The 20873-nt window shown below is 41.3% G+C and overlaps 1 protein-coding gene across 2 annotated transcripts in view; it reads right to left on the bottom strand.

Annotated features, from left to right (window-relative positions):
* The window catches only part of NKAIN2 (sodium/potassium transporting ATPase interacting 2), a 561651-nt gene that overhangs the window by 61776 nt on the left and 479002 nt on the right, over positions 1–20873 (bottom strand). For both annotated transcript variants that reach the window (XR_012586233.1, XM_074580840.1), the window contains exon 4: positions 19618–19818. Coding sequence is in view for 1 of the 2 variants with exons in the window: in XM_074580840.1 (XP_074436941.1) it covers positions 19618–19818 (201 nt within the window). In the remaining variant the exon portion in view is untranslated. The remainder of the gene's footprint in view (positions 1–19617; positions 19819–20873) is intronic.

Genomic DNA, 20873 nt, shown 5'->3' on the forward strand with positions numbered 1-20873 from the left:
AGCTGCAATCTACCATACTTAGAGGAAAATTAGTTTTCTAAGTACAGTGCTTTCTTCTGGCTGCTTCAGTCCTCCATCTTTGCCTGTGCTCCTTCTCCTCACAACGCGGCTTGCGGGAGCTTAAGCTTAAATAACTCTCTAACAAGCAAAATCCAGAACACAAAATTCCTTACTACAGCAGGTGTTGTGAAGGGAAGGAAACAATAGCAAAGTAACTTTCAGAGACTCCTTGCCATTGCAATGACAGTAAAACTTTGCCTGAGCACTAAGCAGGCTACGGCTGGTATAATTAACAACTGTTATATTTGTCAGTACCTCAAAAACACTTAGCAGGAGTCCTAGTTGATATGACAGATTCATTAATCATTGGAAGCTTTCCTTCAAATTGATTTATCCGTCAAATAATTGTGCCCTCACTATAGCTTTACAGAGGGCAATAATTTTAGACTGTGTATTATAAACATAGATAAAGTGACATCCTGTGCCCCAAAGGTTTGTGTCTAAATAACACAAGACAAACATACACAGTAAGCACACCATGGGGTAAAAACTGAGAAGAAGAAGGATTTGCAATGAGGACAAGGCAACAGAGAGTTTGGAACAGAGAAAAGTTGCTAATTGGGAAGGAGCTGTTAGAAAACAAAGTACAAGCTGCTTGAGTAAGTAAAGGGTTAGGGTGGTCGTAGTCAGAGTAATTTACATAAATTCAAATGTTTGAAAAGCTTTAAGGCAAAACAGAAGGCTTCAGGGTGATTCAGAAAACATAAAAAAAGTGGGTGCAAGAAAACCAGCACCATTTGGCAGGAAGAACAAGGAAGAGAAGAGAAAGGCTATAGAAATAAAGTTGTAAGTATAAACAAATTTCAGAAGTGCAAAACTGGGCTCTTGGGAAATGAGAAAAAGAGAAAGAGGCCATGCAATTTAATGAGCTAGACCATCCACAGTGAGCAGAGGAAGAAAGAAAAGTGACCTAGAGTGCTGCATGGAACAGTTTCAGACGTGAGAAGGAGGGAACGTTCAAGAGATTAAATGACACAGCATAGATGGGTTTTCTTGCGGTTTTTGTTTGGTTGTCTTTTGGTTTGGTTGGTTTTTGGTTTTTGGTTTTTGTTTTTTTGTTTAACTCCTGGAAAATTAAGCAATTTGGTATTTTCTTAAAGGATGACCCATCCTCAAGCAAAAATGATTTCTCTCATGTGTCATCATTCGGACCAGAGTACAGTATTATCCAGTTAATTCAGTATGGGAACTGAATTACCTTATGGCTTCTTCTGAAACATTGTTCATTGTCAGCCTCAGAGATAGAGTTTTGATGTTGATTGATAGACTACTGAGGTATGATGATATCTATGTAATGTCTACATAACAATGTCTTTGCTGAATTTCTACAACTTAGCATCCAGACAGCACAGGCTGGGTCTGAAGCTGGATACAGTCCAATGAATGACAGAAACCACAAATCTTAACCATTTCTTTACATGTCATATTTACGTTCTACAGCACATCATCGCATCCTGGGCTGCATCTAAAGAAGTGTGGCTAGCAGGTTGAGAGAGGTGATTCTGCCCCTCTACTCTGCTCTGGTGAGACCCCACCTGGAGTACTGCGTCCAGCTCTGGAGTCCTCAACACAAGAAGGACATGGACCTGTTGGAGCGAGTCCAGAGGAGGGCCACAAAGATGATCAGCGGGCTGAAGCACCTCTTCTATGAGGACAGGCTGAGAGAGTTGGGGTTGTTCAGCCTGGAGAAGAGAAGGCTCCGGGGAGACCTTATAGCAGCCTTCCAGTACCTAAAGGGGGCCAACAGGAAAGATGGGGAGGGACTCTTTTATCAGCAAGTGTAATGATAAGATGAGGGGTAACAGTTTTAAACTGGAAGAGGGTAGATTTATATTAGCTATTAAAATGAAATTTTTTACTCTGAGGGTGGTGAGACACTGGAACAGGTTTCCCAGAGAAGTTGTGGATGCCCCATCCCTGGAAGTGTTCAAGGCCAGGCTGGATGGGGCTTTGAGCAGCCTGGTCTAGTGGGAGGTGTCCCTGCCCATGGCAGGGGGGTTGGAACTAGGTGATCTTTAAGGTCCCTTCCAACCCAAACTGCTCTATGATTCTATGATCTGAAGATCTCTTCTATATAGATTGCACTGAGTTCTGCTTTATTCATTTCTAAGAAATACTGTCACTGTGAGGCAGTCAGCCAAATTAAACTTTATGAAATCATTATATACATATACGCACACACATATCCATGTAAGTATCTTGTATATACGTATACTCTTGCTTCCTTCTAAATTTGCTTTTCTCTGCACTATGTGTCTACCCTGATACAAGAGAGGATCATTCTGTAGGGATATTGAATACTAGATCACAAGTAGGAACAGATGTCAGCATGAAGAATCTTAGCTGACCTCAAACCACTTCCAAGCAAAGCTAAAGGTTCTGTCATATCCTCTTTCTGTCTAAGGAGTAGAGATGCAAGTGAAACTTGCTAGTAAATTTTAGAGCAGAAGTACCGAAGGACTGGTCTAAAACTATGTCAGCTTCTGTCAGAAATTCCTAGTGCTTAACGTCTATTTGTACTTTAAATCTTGAGTACTCTTGCAATATTGAAACTCTCTAATGTCTCCATGGAAACTTGATCGTTCTCAGAAATGGAGGGAAAATGTTAGTATTGCTGGCAGTATTTTTACTCAAGTTGTCTGGGCAGAAGAGGGGGTTTTTTGCCTATCCTGAGTGTCTTTTGAAAATCTCCATTACATCAAAATGATGCAAAATTTTGTCAAAAAATCTACGCCCAAGACAGGCAATGTTACTAAAAAGCAAAACAAACTCTGAAACATTAGGATAATTAGTACACAGTTATTCAAAGGTATCAACAAGCAGACGCTGGAAAAGCAATTACTACAGGAAAAATGTGAGTCTGTTAATGTAGCACTTATTGCTTTCCTATGCTTTTTATGTAATCGGTATCATTATGCTACCTAATGACACCAATTATTTAAAAATTAAGCACACAATACTACATACTTCATATTTATTATATTCAGATGGAGTTGCTATCTGCAGCACTTCAGGGCCAGAGATCCTTTAATAAATTCCACATGTGCCTTCAGTATTTTCTCTAGGGTTGTATTTTTTTAATGCTTACTCTTTTAGTGGGGAATCTCAGACATAAAAAATTAAAAAGGTCAATTTTATGATGAAACACATGAGCCTGGATATTCTAAATGGCACCCTAGACTGCAGAAGCTAATTGCTTTTCGACAGAAGAACTCTCTTAAGTGCTCACTCTGGAAACAGGTTCATGTGAAAAGCAGGATGCATCTCTACTCTGCTTCCAAGGCTGCTGGGATTTGTCGAGATGAGTGACGCTGTGAAAAATAGAAATCACCTGGAGCCTGTTAATATTATAATCAAGTGAAAGCACAATTGCTACTGTCTTAATCCATCTGTCTGTATGCATCCGCTCCACTTCCAATCACCTGCTTTAGTCACAGGTGTATTATTATGGAGACGGCATTGAAAAAAACCCAGCCCCACGCATGTTCCAAATTGCTGTATGCTCTGCCATGGCAGTCTGTCTGTCTCTGTAGCTTCAGTGCGGTCATTTGTCAGGAAGGAGAGCAAACAAAGGCCCCATATTGCATGAAGTATAGCCAAAGTGCTTTTGTGTGTGGAGGCTGGCTGAACGATGCCCAAGTTTATGTTAACAGGTTGCAATTTTGACAAGTGCTGTAAAAAAACCCAAACACATGTATTGTATTTGGATAACTCGTGTAAAGCTCAGTAATGTTCAATAGATGCTATGTCACATATCTGGAACACTAAAGTAGCTTGGGTAAACCAACATAAATTTATAGTATAGGATGGCAGTTCTACAAAAATAATCTGGCAGCCTGTGATACTCAGTTTCTGATTTCACCCTGAATGACATTCGATATTCTAAGTGATCAAATCGAGAGACAATAATTATATACGATAAAATCAAATTACCACAACAACAGCATCAACGATGAAGCAATAACAACTGCAACAAACAACATGAGTAGTAACTTTTGGTTTAGAATAAGAAAATGCTAACTGAACTAAGGTAATGTTTTCATATTTCAGTAGGCAAGCCTTAGAGAGGAATGTTGAATGGTTTAACAATTCAGAAAACTTACCATTTCCACCTGATACGTCTTTTTCATGGGAAACTTAAGTCTCTCAGACATTGTTTGATAAATCTTTGAATACAAATTTCACCATTCGAGGCTTTGTTTTGTTAACTGTTGTGTACGGCAAAATACTAGATTCTAGGATTTGTATAAATAATTCTGCATATGTAATTACAGAGAGTCTTAAAACCCGTTTTGAAAAGTATCTGAAGAATGGATTTTTGAAATGAATTGTAGATAGTGGAAAACCATGATAGGTTTCTTGTACACTTCCCTAAGATATTAAAAATAAAATTTAAAAAAGAGTTAGCTTTTCAGACATGATGATAAATTAACCCCTGTGTTCATGCGCACTAACCAGGAGTTAAGATTTTGTAATTTTACAGCACTTTGTCTTTTGAGCCAGTATTTAGAAAACACAAAACATTAAGCTAGTGTGTATTAGGTGCTAAAGGTTCTGACACGGAAACTACATCCTTCTAGATCCTCCCATATTTTTAGGGGATTGAAACAATGCTTGTACTTTTCCAGCTGGCAGTCTGTTTGGGACAGAAAAAGAATTTTAACAGTCTTTTGGAAAAGTGCTGCTTTTTACTTTCAGTGCAGTTTTGTTTAAACACCTGAAGTTAGAGGAAGAATTATAAAGCTCCTGAATGATCCGTGCAGCTGCATAAGCTAACTCAAAAATGCCACTGAATCACTCTATGAGGCGGCTAATGGTCTAATCGCTTTTCATACCCTCTTCGAAATTCCCCCGGAGACTTGTTCAAAGCTTCCTGCGCTGAGTCGAGCTCTCTAAGGAGCTGTGATCAAACGGAGCCTGTTGCTCGTAAGTGTGCTAGTGCTGAAGAAGGCGCCTTTACAAAGTTCAGCCCAAAGTTCAGAGGTGGTCTGAGATCAAACTCCCCAGATTAAACATCGCTCAAGTGCAGGGCACTAGTTCAGTCCCCTGATGGCAGCTGTCACCTGTGGCTGTCCCTTGTCTGGTAATAAGACGGATTAATTTTGTTATTCTGGAAGCACATCATCTCCTGTTAGTATCCAAATTGATATTATGCATCTCCCGCAATCCGAGGTGATTCCCAGTAAGTGTGCAAAAGGATAATATTTTTGTATGACTTTGTAAACAAATATGTTGATTTTTTTTTTTTTTTTTTAGTTTGCGGACATTATACAACAAGGAAACAAAAACCTCATTCCTTCTTCTTGCTCATGTTCTTCTACATTGTTTTAATGAAAATGAATCTGAAAGTTTAAGGAAGCTGAGCAGCTACACAAAAGGAGCATTTCAGGATAGGGAATACAACATACTGTGGTGGGATTTTGTTCATCCCTGATATTTAAAAATCATAAATTAAATGACTACTACTTCTGGTCTTTTTCAGGTGTTTATAATCACAGTGAACCTCCCATCGGCAGTACTATTTCCAGGATCAAAAAGAGACTGATCTTGTCCCTGCAAGGGCAAGTGTAGGGTGCTGCACCTGGGGAGGAATAACCCCATGCACCAGTACAGGTTGGGGGCTGACCTGCTGGAGAGCAGCTCGGTGGAAAGAGACCTGGGAGTCCTGGTGGACAACAGGATGACCATGAGCCAGCAATGTGCCCTTGTGGCCAAGACGGCCAATGGCATCCTGGGGTGCATCAAGAAGAGTGTGGCCAGCAGGTGGAGGGAGGTCATCCTCCCCCTCTACTCTGCCTTGGTGAGGCCGCACCTGGAGTACTGTGTCCAGTTCTGGGCTCCCCGGTTCAAGAAGGACAGGGAACTGCTGGAGAGGGTGCAGCAAAGGGCTACCAAGATGATTAGGGGACTCGAACGCCTCTCTCATGAAGAAAGGCTGAGGGACTTGGGGCTCTTCAGTCTGGAAAAAAGACGGCTGAGGGGGGACCTTATCAATGCTTACAAATACTTAAAGGGTGGGTGTCAGGAGGATGGGGCCAGGATCTTTTCAGTGGTGCCTGGGGACAGGACAAGAGGTAATGGGCACAATCGTGAGCATAGGAAGTTCCACCTAAACATGAGGAGGAACTTCTTTACCCTGAGGGTGGCAGAGCTCTGGAACAGGCTGCCCAGAGAGGTGGTGGAGTCTCTGTCTCTGGAGACATTCAAAACCCGCCTGGACGCGTTCCTGTGCAACCTGCTCTAGGTGACCCTGCTCTGGCAGGGGGGTTGGACTAGATGATCTCCAGAGGTCCCTTCCAACCCTATGATTCTACGATTCTATGAAAATGCAGGACATATTGCTTACCTATGTTTTACATATAACTAGTATCACCATTTTTAAAGACACTGACTTTCAGTCAGTCAGAGCTTCCCAACTCATAAAGGTGTAAATGTGCAGACGGCATTTGGAAAGGACCCGATACTTTAGAAAATGACAATTTGTTTAGTTCATACAGTTTACATTCCTGTAAAATTTGCTGCATCGTTATATTCTGATTGTTGCAGCAGGAAGCAATAATCATGGCAAGAAAGAGCTAACAGCCAGGGAAAAATCCTTTTCTTGTGACACACAGTGATTTTAGAAACATCTTTACAAAACACAAAGCCACTGAAACCTAAAATGCAGGTTCAGGCAGAGCACAAAACAATGATTTAGGAGATTAATGCGTTTGAAGACAAGATCAATTCATGCAGTTTGTAACAGAAAATGTTTGCAAGAGTCCACTGTAATCTTTGAAACATATCTGGGTTATGCATTTTGTACAGTTGGTACCTAGCCACAGTGAAATTTCTGCCGACATTTCGAAGGGAGAATCAGGAGGCTGCCATCTGCAAATGAGACAAGCACCACCAGCTGACACAGCAAATGCCAAGTGGCTATTTAGCAGTGCCAGCTCATGCTAGACTCACACAGAAAAGATACCTCCCCCGGCTTCTCCCACTTGTATCTAAATCTTCAGGAAACTAAATCACTTCCTAAAAGCAGGGATGGAGAAAGCAGTCTATTATTCCCTGACAGGCCACAAAGTATTGTCCATATTGACAATCTGTTTTGTATAGGCAGGCTGCAGAAGCAGTAAATCCTATTAACCTGTTCAAAGTCAAATGAAGACATTTAGAAAACAGAACAGCTATTACATGCAGTGGTGAAAGAAGAACATATCAAAGGTTAAATGGATGCACCAGCTATTAGATTATGCACAGTTACAACTGGAAAATCCCCCCCAACCTTTCTATCACCTGCTCTTGCCCTTCAGGATATTAATTATATCCCCCCCAGTCTAACTAGCTGACCATTCAAATGCTATCCTCTGTTCTGTCAATGCTAATTTTCGAGATAAAAAATCAATTTCGTGCTAACAGGACTACTATGAAAAATGCTTATGTTATACTATGGTTTTACTAATGCACACTTCCTCTACTGAAAACATATGGCATTTTGTGTGTAAAGACCACTCTGGAGATTTACTGTAATTATGTCATGATGTGCTTATTGTTATGGATTCAGCAGCCTTTCTGCACCTCTACTAGCTTTGTTCAAGAGCAGCTGCTAGCTTCAAGCTGTTGCCTGCTTCCAGCGGCAGAAGCTGAATGAAGGAGTGCTTTCTAGGGAAGACATGTTTTGAGGCAGACATACTGACAATAAACCAATTCACTAGGGAGGCATAACATTGACTGGATAAAAGTCGAGTAATCATTCTGTGATAATTTACCGAAACTGGGTGCAATTTACTTTAAAATAAAAATTCCCTCTGCTGCTGATGTTGGACTTGGAGGCCTTTAGCTGATAAAAGTGTGGCATTTGCTTTTATGAAATAGTTGATCTTTGGAGATTCATTAGACCTCATTATTTCTTCTTACGCATAAGTGACTATTAATACGTACTCACTGAATGAGGGGAATGGGAAGAACGGGGCTGTCTGAAGCCAGGCTCAATAGTCCTTCTCTTCCACCTACCCTCCCTGCTTGTCATGACGGAATGCACTGGATTCAATCACTAAGGCAAGCCTTGGTAATCTCTTGGTAAATTGGTGAGTGCTTCAGATGACGCTGCCCAGCACAGTCTTGATTTCTGTGCCTGTTTTCATTGGGAATCAGCTGTGTGTGGTCAGCCCACGCTCCTCCCAGCTTCGGTGGGAGCCAGGAGGACCAGAGGATCCAGACCCTTGCCAGTAGCCACTTCCCAACAGAGAGCTCACAGAAAACAGGGCTATTTGAACGGCAGTTTACCTACATTGGAGACAGGGAATTGTGTCTCAGTCCCAGATTTATTTTCCCTAATCTTTAGGAGAAGAGTGTGTGGAAGGGGAAAGGGTTAACTAATTAGGAAGAACAATAGCTGCAAAAATATCAGAGATTCCTCTGCTGTGCTCCTGTTACACCCTCCTCGTTGGAAATGGCAGCTATTAATATTTTATTGACTTGAACCTCTGGGGTAGATTCCAGATGTCACTACTTGATCATTGTCTACATATAAGGAAAAATAAATTCTGTCGTGTCAATGTTGAATTCCCATCTATGGCAGCAATCATTACCAGCAGACAAATGCTCCTGTGGTTTTGCAGATATTTTTTTCCTCAGGTTGTGACTATGCACACATGACTGAACTGTTCTTAGAAAACCTGGACATCCAAAAATAAAATAAAGCAGAGGAAAAGTCCCAACTTTTCATTATTAATTTATATACATTAAGAAATAGCTGTTTCCTTTGGTGTTCGGAAGGAATGGAGGTTAAATTGGCAGAGCTCAAGTTAAAAGAATGCTGCTTGCTAGGAAAAAAAATGTTTGAAAACACGAACCACTTTATGCCAATCAATCAGTTTCGAGCAGTCGGGTACTGAAAAACTGGTAACTCAATAACGCTGCAGTTTAGGTGAATGGTGCTACTAAGGAGCACATCTTGAAAGCCCCCCAAACACATGAGCGGTGCAAGAATGTGCTCTCTACCTGCCCAACCAGTGCTGAAGATAACATCTATTAAAGAAGTGGTGAGAATTGGCTGACGTCTACTGAGAATATGTGCAAAGAACTGATTACCCCTGATTTCAAGGGAGAGTAATTTTCTTCAGCTGGATGGAAGAATGACATTTTTCAGTAATGAATATTACCTGCCATTTAAAAGGTGAAAGCTTCAGGAAATTGACAACTAAAAGTTGTCTCAGACCCTACTCCCCTTAGAATTGCAGCACTGCAGAAGTCAGAGAGCAAGAATGATGAGCACGGTGATACCGAGGTACATCTGTGCTGTGAATGTTTTTTTGTATTTATATTAAAAATATGAAATATATAAATAAACACATGAATATTTATATTCATGTGTTTGTTTGTACCTCCAGAATCATCTCCGGAATGGAGTTGGTGAACCTGTCACTTGACTATGAGTTTTCAGTATGAAGAGGGATTCCTTTTTCTTTAATTACATGTTTTGATGGAATATTTATGATAATTATGATTATGATTTATGATTACAATAAATAGCTTGTGCTATTTATTGTTATTGCTATTCTTCTTAATATTATTCTTACATCTAAAGCATATGCAATTTGGTTTCTCTACCATATTGATTCACTTGTAGAGAAAGAAAATCGAACGGACTAGGCTCTTTGTCCAGAACCTCTTCAAACCATAAAAAACCCATAGAGGCTCACCAAAACTAGGTAAGAAGACCCCAAACAAAGGCTTTTGACCTGCATACAGCTGGAAAGTGTTCACATGCAGCTCTTATGCTATGACAGTGTCATAAAAATGGTAGCAGGACTGCCCTAGTGCTGGAATTGAGGAATAATTTAAATTGCAGCTCTGGGAGGAAGCAAGTCAGCGAGTCAGCAAGCCAGCATCACCGGTCAGCACAGCACCACCAGCATCACATAGCCCCAGGACAGCCATGCGGCACTGAGCCTGGGGAGCCGTAACCTCTTTGCTGTATCGAATAACTATCTACCCTACAGGGTCAGCCAGAATCAGAGTCCCCTGCGTGAAGGAATACATATGAGATGGTCAAAACAAATTCTCAGGAAAACTTCCCTCAGGCCTCAAAGTAATGAGTCTAATGTTCAGCTCTTGGTTATCACAATTCCGATCTTCCCCCCACAAAATCCCATTCACTATTTTCTTTGCTAGTGCAAAAGGATCTGTGAGAGGTAGAACTGCTTCTTCCAGCCTCAGCTCTTGCTGTTGCTGTGGCTTTTCATTCTGCCAGGGAAATAAACCTCTCAGAGGCAATCCTGTGTGCGTTGGTCAGGTAACTCTATTTAAAGCTGACTTCTCTCCACTGAGTCGGAGCAAACTTGTTTTCAGACAATTATCATATAACTTGGCTTTCTATGAGCCCAGTTCATTAAGATGTGAAGCTTTTAAGGAAATGAATGAGTACAATTCTACTGACAAAGCTCCCTGCTCATTAAAAAACCGTTTATGCTTTGATGTGTACGATTCAGTTTTCTGCAAGGAGTGGTGAAGAAATGCAGGTAAAATTTGATAGAAGCAACAACAGATAACACTTGTAGGCAAAAAGAAATCTCTTATAGTAATCCCTCAAAACACTAATGACACATGCTCTAACGCTATTGTCAAACAGAGAAACAGAAATATACTGTGCTCTGAGGCCATGTCAAAGATGCCTGAACCTGATGTTGCCCCTCTGCTAACACGGCACGACAGTGTTATTAAATTAGCACTTTACAATGATTCATACCCTCTTCCCATTGTGCTGATTTTGCCCAGTCCTGCACCGAGAAAAACCAGTCTTTCTAAAGTACCGATCTATATCATTAAGAATCAATTTTCTTTCAATCTTTGTGTTGCCCTAGAAAGGAACTCCACCTTAATTAAATAATGTTATTTTTCCCCATTAGGTTCAAAGAGTCAAAACTTGATTACGGGAGCTCTTGTCTCCTTTCTCACGTATAAATATTCTCCCCACTCTACAAGCACAGGAGGAGGCAGCCGATCTGCCAGGTATGTGTGTGAGCACATGTGTGAGGAAGAGGTGGAGGCTGTTGTCCAAAGGGAGGTGGGGAAACAAAATTAGCAAGGGTAAATCTGAGCGAGGGCTTTTATGTGCAAGATGCGCCTCCTGCACAACTGAAGACCTTTGTGTGGGCTGGAAAGGAAAATGGCATCAGGCTTATTACTGTAAGGTCAGCACAAAGGAACTGAGAACTGGAAAATTAAGAACCCATTGTTAGTTTACTGCTGCGTTTGTGAGAGCTTTGGATTTTTGCATTAGCAGCAAGTAGACAAGTAGATCTGATCTTTAGCTTTTTTTTTTTTTTTTTTTTTTTTTTTAGCATATCACATTATACTTATTTTGAGTGCAGGAATGGGATATGGTGGGTTATTAGCAGAACCCAAAGCCTACATCAAACTGTGACACTTCCTAAAAGATGAGTATCTTCCATCTGAACTCAGTGAAGACCTTTAATACGGTACATTTTCTTAGAGTCCTGAGCCTTTGTAGCTCTGACAAAAGGACCTGCCTGTTAACTTTTCAGCAGTTCAGCCTGAACAATCCAGGGCCAACTTATGTTTTGTTTGATTCCACTCATGCGCATTTTGGGACCCACGGAAACAGCCTTTTGCTGTTTGTCTCCTTCCTAATGACATCCATAATCAGGCAGGTTTTATTTTTCATGCATTCCTATGACTCTCTCCCTCACCTCCCCTGCCTCTGCTCTGTTGCCCCTCCTCCTATCATGAAGTCTGTCGTGCTGATGCACCCACAGGCTTTACACCCACTGCTCTCTTCTTTTAGTCCTTCTGTGTCATTTGTTGGTGTCTCTGGAGGACCTGCTAGTCTTTTTCTCTGCTCAGGTCTTGTCACTGTCTTCCCACATTAAAAAAAAAAAAACAAAAACAACTTAAAAGGAAAAAGAAAAAAGAGATAGAATGTACTTTTCCTTTACAGAAGGTTCATTTCCCTTTCCTGCTCTAAATGCAGAAGTTTTACAAGCTCTCTGTTTCTTTAACCTCTGCTGTCCTGCTGATGCCCTCCTGATCTCCCACTTGGTGAGTCACAGCTTCAGAGGAGCATCCTGCCTCTACATGTGCCATGTCCTCTCCTTGCTCCTGACCAACGCCTCCGTCTAGACTGAGCCCATCTGGAAGGCTGCTGCAGAGATGATTTTCCACAGCTTGCTTTAACCTTCCATTTCTTCTGCTTAGTTTCTTCCAGTGAAATTCAACTACTCCATTCACCTGCAAGGCCCTCTGTGGCTTGTCCCACCTGGCTTGTCCCCTCCTGTCAGTATGAGAGTGCGCTGCTGATGAGCCACCAAGTAGTTGTCAGCCGCTTAATACATTTCAAACTTTCACACACTTTCCTCTTTTGCTGCCTTTTAGGAGAATTTTCCAGCAGATAGTGCAAAGTTTGCTCATTATTCTGGTTTATAACCCTTTTTAGGGCTTTTCAATCATGCCTACAAAAAAGCTGACAATGGTCAAACAGGAGGTGCAAACTGAAACTGCAAACTAGTATTCCCTCTCTGTTTTCCTGCCTTTCCCCTCTTTTCTGTCTGTATGGGTTGGCTGGCTTGTTTTGTACTTTGCAGGTTAGCTCTTTTGGACACGAACTGCTGCTTTGCTTTGCAATCATACTGTCCTCAGCACTGTTGGGGCCTTTGAAGTGATACACTGTTAGAAACATATTTGAGTACGTGGGTCTAAAGCACAAACAGACATTCCAGTAAAGAAATTCTGACGAGAGTACGTGGTTACTCACTACCCCCATCTCTCCACAAGGGCACGAGGCTATTTGATGTCACCTGTGCTACGCTAACATTAAGGATTCTAAGAGTACCCTATTCTAATTATTATTAATCCTTAAAAGAAGCAGGGAACATTAATGCTATTCTATTGTTCTAAGTGCTTAAATACACACATGGACCACATTTCTGTAATATTTGATTACCTTGCAATGTTTAATGGAATTACCCTGGCAACATCTTTCTGAAATATTTAAGAACCGTTGTTTGTATAGTACAGACAATAACTGGCATGAATTAAGCATCCTGCCAAAGGTCATGCTGTAAGTCTGCAACAGAGCAGAGATTTTGATGCTGGCGTCCTAACTGCATAGCTGTATTATTGCATCTTAATAACACAGTTATGCTTCGTGATGTTTTAAATCAATCTGACAGCATCAGAGCTTGAAAGGTATTATGCATGACGCAGACTTTGCAGAATCCCAAATAGTATACATTTACTGTAACTGGTATGGATGGATAATTGCATATTACAAATTTTAAAGCATGAAATAATAATTTTAATGATAGCATGAAGCATATACTCAAGTATAAATGCAGGAAGGAACAAAAAGGACTTGTGACTAATATACAGCACATAAAAGTCAGTGGACAGGATCACTATGAAAATGGTCAATACTTTTATGTAACAGTTTACTTATGGTTTTATTTATTTGGTATGTAAGTTACCATCAATAATGTAGATACAGTACATAAGAAATGCTTTCCCCCCACTCATTTTACTGGAATAATATTACACAGTTCATCTTTTCGAGGGCTTTATAACTAAAAACCAAATCGGCTAAGGTGATGCCTTCACATTAGTCTTATTCCCATAACGCAGGCACTTAGTTCCACTAAAATCAATAGACTTGTGAGTGTGTAAGTGAGGAGTAAAAGACAAGCATAATAAATACTTTTAATCCAGCGTTGGCAAATAGATATGTAATTCTGTCACACTTATCTCCAAGGCTGATCTTTTATTTGCATATTTTCAGAGTTTTGATCTACAAATGGATTTTAATTTGTCGACTTTTGCAAGAAGAGCCTTGTGGGAGTGGGGGCAGGTCATGCATAATCAAAGAGTAAAACACAGGCAGAAGGAAGATGTAGAGAATCTGAGCTCCATTTCTGTATGAAATGCAATTACCATTATTATAATTTCCTTGTACCACACAAAAGCCTTACTGTAGTGAGTGCCACACATGTTTAGGGCTTTTTGAGAGATGCGAGAGATCCCTATCTATGCAAATGGTACAGTGTCTTATCACGGAATCACGGAATCACGGAATCTTCAGAGTTGGAAGGGACCTCTAGAGATCATCTAGTCCAACTCCCCTGCTATAGCGGGATTGCCTAAAGCACATCCCTCAGGGCTGCATCCAGGCGGGTCTTGAAAATCTCCAGAGAAGGGGACTCCACAACCTCCCTGGGCAGCCTGTTCCGGTGCTCTGTCACCCTCACTGTAAAGAAGTATTTCCGTGTATTTGAACGGAACTTCCTATGTTCTAGCTTGTGCCCATTGCCCCTTGTCCTGTCGCTGGGAACCATTGAAAAGAGCCTGTCTAAACCGAACATGAAAAATTTAGGCATGCTTTCCTCCCTGCAGCACTTGGGAAGAGGCACAGGGAGGTGAAATGACTTTCCCAAGGACACTGTGTAGACCTGGAAGCAGAATCCACTGACCTGAACCACAGCTCAGGGCCTGAACTGAAAAGATTCCCACCTTCTGTTATAAGACAAGAGTTCCATTAGAAGTGCAAATGAAAAAAAATTGCACTTAGGATCTGTAGCTAGAATTAGACATTGATGGCTGTGAGTGCCTGTGAAACTGCAAGCTTGTGACGCTTTCTTATCTGTGTGACCAAAAGGCTGGGATGCATATACTACTTATACACAGAGCCAACGACCACCTTACGCACTGATATTACATGCCAAGGTTAGCAGGGGTGTATACCCTGCACTGCCCTCCCAGGCACTGCCCTCCCCACGGTGAAGTGGCAGCTGTACCTCCTATCACTTAGGGGTGGGTGGGAGCTTTCATTCATCTTCCACTCTGTAAATATTATAGAGAATGCAACTCTAATTTTGCAAACCAGTAGCAAACCAAATCTCCATTAGCACCACTGACCTCATTCTTTACCTGGAAAAATTCTCTCCAGAGATCAGTAATTTAAGTATATCTATCCTTGATAACCCAGTAGTCCTGAAAATGAAATAGCTTCTCTGACGTAAGCAGCAAGAATCAATAACCATTAAGCACATGAGGACACTTTAATGTATGAAGCATACGGGTATCCAAGTCATGCCATCGGCAGCCCAGTTCATTTTGGTAATATGTAGGCACCAAGGACAGGAAGAGTTGTGGTTCTTGCAGAGCACATTGGATGGTCCAGGTGCTCAAGATGTCATAGCTCTGTAAATGGGACTTCCCAGGGAGAGAAGAGTCAACGGAGAATTTCGCCCAGTATGTGAGCATAGGCTGCACCGAGGCTTAGCTTTGTGCAACAAAACAAATGAACTAGCTGTGGCTGAAACCATACATTTTTTTCTCCATGTATCAGCACAGCGTTAAATAAGTTACCGGCACTGCCAAAGTGCAATGAAGCTAAGATCTCACCTTTACAGATTCAGCTATGATATTCACCAAGAATCGGGGAGGGCAGGAAAGGAGGGAGTTGTTCCCTAGAAATACCTTCCCGACATGTTTTCCCGGACCCCAGGGTTTCACACAAAGCAGAACAAATCACACCCTTAGCCGTTCTGTTCAGTTCCATACAGCTGCGTGCTGCAGGTGGTGCCCTAAAAATATGTTTGTTTAGTTTGCAGCACTGCAGGCTGCAAAGCTGCACTTAAGAGTGAAATAGATTCCCCTCCCTCGCATTCTTCTTTCTTCACTCTGAACCCCTCTCTCTTTTCAACCTGCTGGAAGAAGATGGTAAGATGTAGAGATAAGGTAGCGGCAATGTGGCTCAGTCTCAAAAGAACCAAACAGGAGGTATTGGTATGGAGCACAGAGTAAAAACTGACAAGCATGATGTGTGGCACTGAGATTTTGGTGGTGTACCACTTCAGAGAGGCAACTGCCGCAATAATTGAGTGAAAAATCAGTGGAAGTGTTTAAAAATACATTTCCATAAACATGAAAAAAATCAGACAGCAGCTGAGCAAGAAGTAATGTGCTGACATGGGAATGGCTACAAGACAGGCATAAATGTGCATTATATGGTCATTTTTTATACCTGTGATACAAGGATCGGTTTACGGGTAGGCTCTGCAGAGGCTGTAGTCTTCTACCAGCATCACCCAATACCGTAAGTGCTCTGTGTCATGGGAAAAGGAGCGGTTGTGGCTGCTTTGCAGCCCCTATTATCACTGTGGGTTATTCCAGACATGCTTTGCATACATAAGTACTAAATATCCAAATTGGGACAATCCATTTTTTATCAGAGCATTTTCTTGCACACATTAGTTCTCAATTCTTCCCCATTTTGAAGATTTTCTAAACCATGAGCATTCAGCTGGTCAAAGTATAGAGACCACCAAACTGATTTTTCTGTTATTTCTTCTGTGTGAGGTAAACTAGCAATTTTGCCCAGTTGTTTGTTTATCCTGAGCACAATTCCCTCCTCAGGAGAAGCTGGCAAAATACCTATGCGTCATCACATCTGTCTCTCTTTAGTCTCTAAGGCTGGTATCACACAACGAACACCACCATTCTGCACACTGAGGCATCTCCTAACCTTTGGGATCATTTAACCTTCCAGTTGCTTTAATTACTACTTTGTTTAAGCAGTAGAAGAAATGAAAATTCTCCAAAATTTCACTCTTAAAAACCTAAAATCTGTGTTGACTTGCACAAAATTAGCAGCAGCATTCGTATGGTTCACAATCTGGTGCTGTTTGCTTCTAGGACATGTTGCTCTGGGGAGAGAAGGTGTCTTGGAGACTATGAGTATTCTGCACGTCCTCAGCAGAGTATCTGTCTGCAATCCTTGAAATATTCCACAGCCCACCTTGAGACTTGCTTTTTAGATAGTATAAACCATAGGAGGTTTTATAGCTTTTATCTTAGCTGTAATATTCTTTCCACTACATAATCCGCAGCAAATATCACATCTACGTGAAGCCTAACCTTCTATAGCTGGATTCCTTGTGAACTTACTGGCAAGCTGTACAAAATACACTCAGTGTAATGTTTCCAAAGACTGATATAAGTGGTCCTCAATGAAGCTGAATGTCTTTGTAACTTTTTATATGTAGGCAGTAGAGAACATCCTTAAAAACATGCTGCAGTGCCACCAGTCCATGAAAAACCCAAGATCAACATTAGCTTGATCATTGTCATGAACATACAGAAATACAAATAGAAAGCAAGTAACAAATTTGTAAGTTGCAATTTATAGTTTTACAGTTAAAGTGCAAGATCCACTTAAGTGCCCATAAAAGAAAATTGAAAGGAAAGATTAACTTCTTTCTACTAACTGGAGATAAATGTGATCTAAGGCTTGGGTTTGTTAAAAGCTAGTTTGCTGAAAATCAAGTTATCTGCTCTTCTAACTTGTATTATATGTCACTGAGCAGTGTCAGGCAATTCCTCTGTTTCTCACCACATTTAATATGATAGTGAATTTATGCTAGCATTTCTACTTGAAAAAGAACCCCATGCCCAGAACTGGAAACGCGAAAATGATGCAAACGGTAGAGTTGCAAGCATCAGGTTTGGAAAATTGACCCATACTTATACTGTGTAGCTCTTTACCTTTCATAATCACATTCACAGTAACAGGAATGGAAATATAAACCCAGCTGTAGTCGGTTACAGCTAGCAGATTACCAGTGGTTTGTTATTCTGAACCACTTCCCTGGCTTGCAAAGAATGACCTTATCTAGAAACATGGCTCTGTTTAAGCACAGACACACAAAAAATCTTGTTGCATCATGAACAGAATTGAGCTTGAATTGTATATTCCTTAAGTTTCTTGTTCATCATTCATTACGTACAAAAAAATAAGTCAGAAAAAGAAGCCTGGATATCTCCTTTAGAGGGCTTTAGGGTATGAAAGTTCTACAGAGGGATGTGGACAGGCTGGATCAATGGGCCAAGGCCAATGGTTATGACGTTCCACAAGGTCAAGTGCCGGGTCCTGCACCTGGGTCACAACAACCCCATGCAGCGCTACAGGCTTGGGGAAGAGTGGCTGGAGAGCTGCCCAGAGGAAAAGGGCCTGGGGTGTTGGGCAACTGCTGGGTGAAGATAAGCCAGCAGTGTGCCCAGGTGGCCAACAGCATCCTGGACTGTATCAGAAATAGTGTGGCCAACAGGACTAGGGAAGTGATCATTCCCCTGTATTTGGCACTGGTGAGGCTGCACCTCAAACACTGTCTTCAGTTTCCAGCCCCTCACTACAAGACATTGAGGTGCTGCAGCATGTCCAGAGAAGGGCAATGAAGGGTGAGGGGTCTGGAGAACAAGTCCTGTGAGGAGCAGCTGAGGTTGTTTAGCCTGGAGAAAAGGAGACTGAGGGGAGACTTTATCACTCTCTACAACTACCTGAAAGGAGGTTGTAGCAAGGTGGGTGTCACCTGAAAGGAGGCTGTAGCGAGGAGCATGGAGAAGATATGGGATGGCTCCACTGAAGGGAGGTACCAGGGCTTTCAGGTGAATCAGTCACCAATCTTTTACACGCAGAGCCCACGCAGAGATGTATTGACAAAGAGATATATTGTCCCAAACTCACCTGATACTTGGCCATTTACACCCAGGCTAGGGAATGGACAGATGGAAAAACTGCTCACTTTTTGGGTAGCTGAGGGCCACGTTATATATTATGGACTGTCCAACTGCCTTACACTAACTCCTGGATCTGGCTAACCAGATTTCCTCTCACTTTTACCAGTATGGTCCCTCTTCAGGCAAAGCATTGGAATCTCTTGACCAAAAAATTTATACAGAGGGCACCCTGGCACTGGTCCAAATTTAGATCTATAGTAACGGTTTTATTTGCAGTCATATATATCTCCATCTGGGCATAAACATGTTTATATCACTAGAGCAATTAATAATAAATAGAAATGCAGATTGCCATTCAATGTGATTAATTCAGTGTTATGTCATCTTTTCACCTCGGTCAGAGACAACACAAGGCAAAATTATTAGTACAGGTAAATACAGTTGAAAAGCCTATCAATTTTCCCCAAAAGAAGATGTTTCCATTCCTTATAAATTTTCTGCAGTGCAACAGTAGATTCTTTTCCTCCTAAAAAGACTTAAGATTTCTGGTTTTGATTCTCATACAACAAACACATTTTTTTCTTTTGGGAAGAATCGTTCCCATTCACCTCAAATGCATATTGACTAATATGGTCAAAACCAAATTGATCAGTTTTGAGTCCTGTGAACTGATCAGTGAATCTATTTTTACTGTGGAAAATTTCTCCTTCATTTTGGCTTTGGCTTTCACAGCAATAGCTGTAACTTCTTATTATGTCACAACTTACATCCTATAGTGTAATTTGAATATAACCTGCTATAAAGGATTTGTGGCATGGTCAAAAGGGAGGTCAGGAAACCAGAGTGCGTCATGTCAAACAATAAACATACATGTTGGAGCTTCTCGTGTACAGGTGCCTTGAACTAGCTGCAAGACAACACTAACACATAGAGCCAGGGTTTGTAAAGGAATGCCACAGTACTCCACTGTTCCGGTAATGACATTCTGCAAGAAGAAATCTAGAAATGGTGGTGGAAGTGAAGCTATCCGTAAACACTTACTGCAAGGAAGATCTGAAGAGAACTGTGAGCCACTTCTATGTACTGATATTCAAGCAAACACCCCGAGACAGTGATATAACGATGATCCTCTGGTGCCCAGTCTGGGGCTGGGGTTACTGAGGTCACGGTGCAGCCCGGCCCATTCTCCATCCACCAAGAACGATGCATGGAGATATTAAAGGTCAGAATGAGATCTGTTTCCTGCAAAAGAACAAGTGAAGAATTAATGCGCTGGGATGGTACTCTGGTATCAAATGCCTCAGCAAGAGATTTCACAAGATGCATAAAGAAGCAAAGAGCAGCGATAAAACTGCACTGTCACATGAAAGTTGGTGGAGCTTGCCTGCAGCAAGCACAAGTACCTGTATCTTGGCAGGCAGAACTGCTTTGGAGCAGAAGAATAATCCTGCAAGCCAGGATCTGTTCCTAGACATTATGGTATCCTAGACTGTAGCAGTCATTTCTGTTACATTGCCCATTCTCCTGTGGAAACCATAAGAACTGATGGACGTGCACATTTATACAGCAACAGCCCTCTGCACATTTCCTGGAAATACGGCCCATATTTTGGTGGTCTGACGTACCAAAATATACAAGAGTCCTTGGGAACCAAGACTTCATAGACTTTAATATGCATGGGTCATCTGCAAGGAGTTTTGTCTCATGGACTCTGTGAAGCAGACCTGTGGTAGTTCTGCTGAAATATTGGAGAAGTTGTAAAAAAGGATTCTGTACATTTGCTTACAAGAATAGTCTCTTTGTAACACCTCTTTCAGATTTTTAACTTCCTAGGAGTCTGTACGGAAAAAGTTAGTGATGTTGCCTTCTCTAAACACTGCTTAGCTTGTTAAAAAAGAGGGGCAAAGAGGCCTGCAACCTTTAACTGCCATGCAACTAGTGCAATGGAGTAACCAGTCAGCCATGCCTTCCATTAAGATTGCATTTATAAATAGTTCATAAAGGATTAATAAATGATTAATATACATCATAAACAATACAACGGATATGACTTTCATAAATTATACTTGGTTGCACATTACTTGAGGGTGTTATACATAGTTATAACAAAACTATGGACTTGGTGGATTCTGTAAGAGCCTACAGTGTTTACCAACCCTTTATAAATTATTTATAGGTGTAACCTCATTGTAAATTGTGACTATCTAGTCTGTGTGCACATGTGCTCAGTCATGCAAAAAAAATTGCTTTTAAGTAATGTCTTTGCAGAGCCAAACTCTCCACACACCTGACCTACA

Source organism: Larus michahellis, chromosome 3 (assembly GCF_964199755.1).
Source record: "Larus michahellis chromosome 3, bLarMic1.1, whole genome shotgun sequence".
Classification (NCBI taxonomy): Eukaryota; Metazoa; Chordata; class Aves; order Charadriiformes; family Laridae; genus Larus; species Larus michahellis.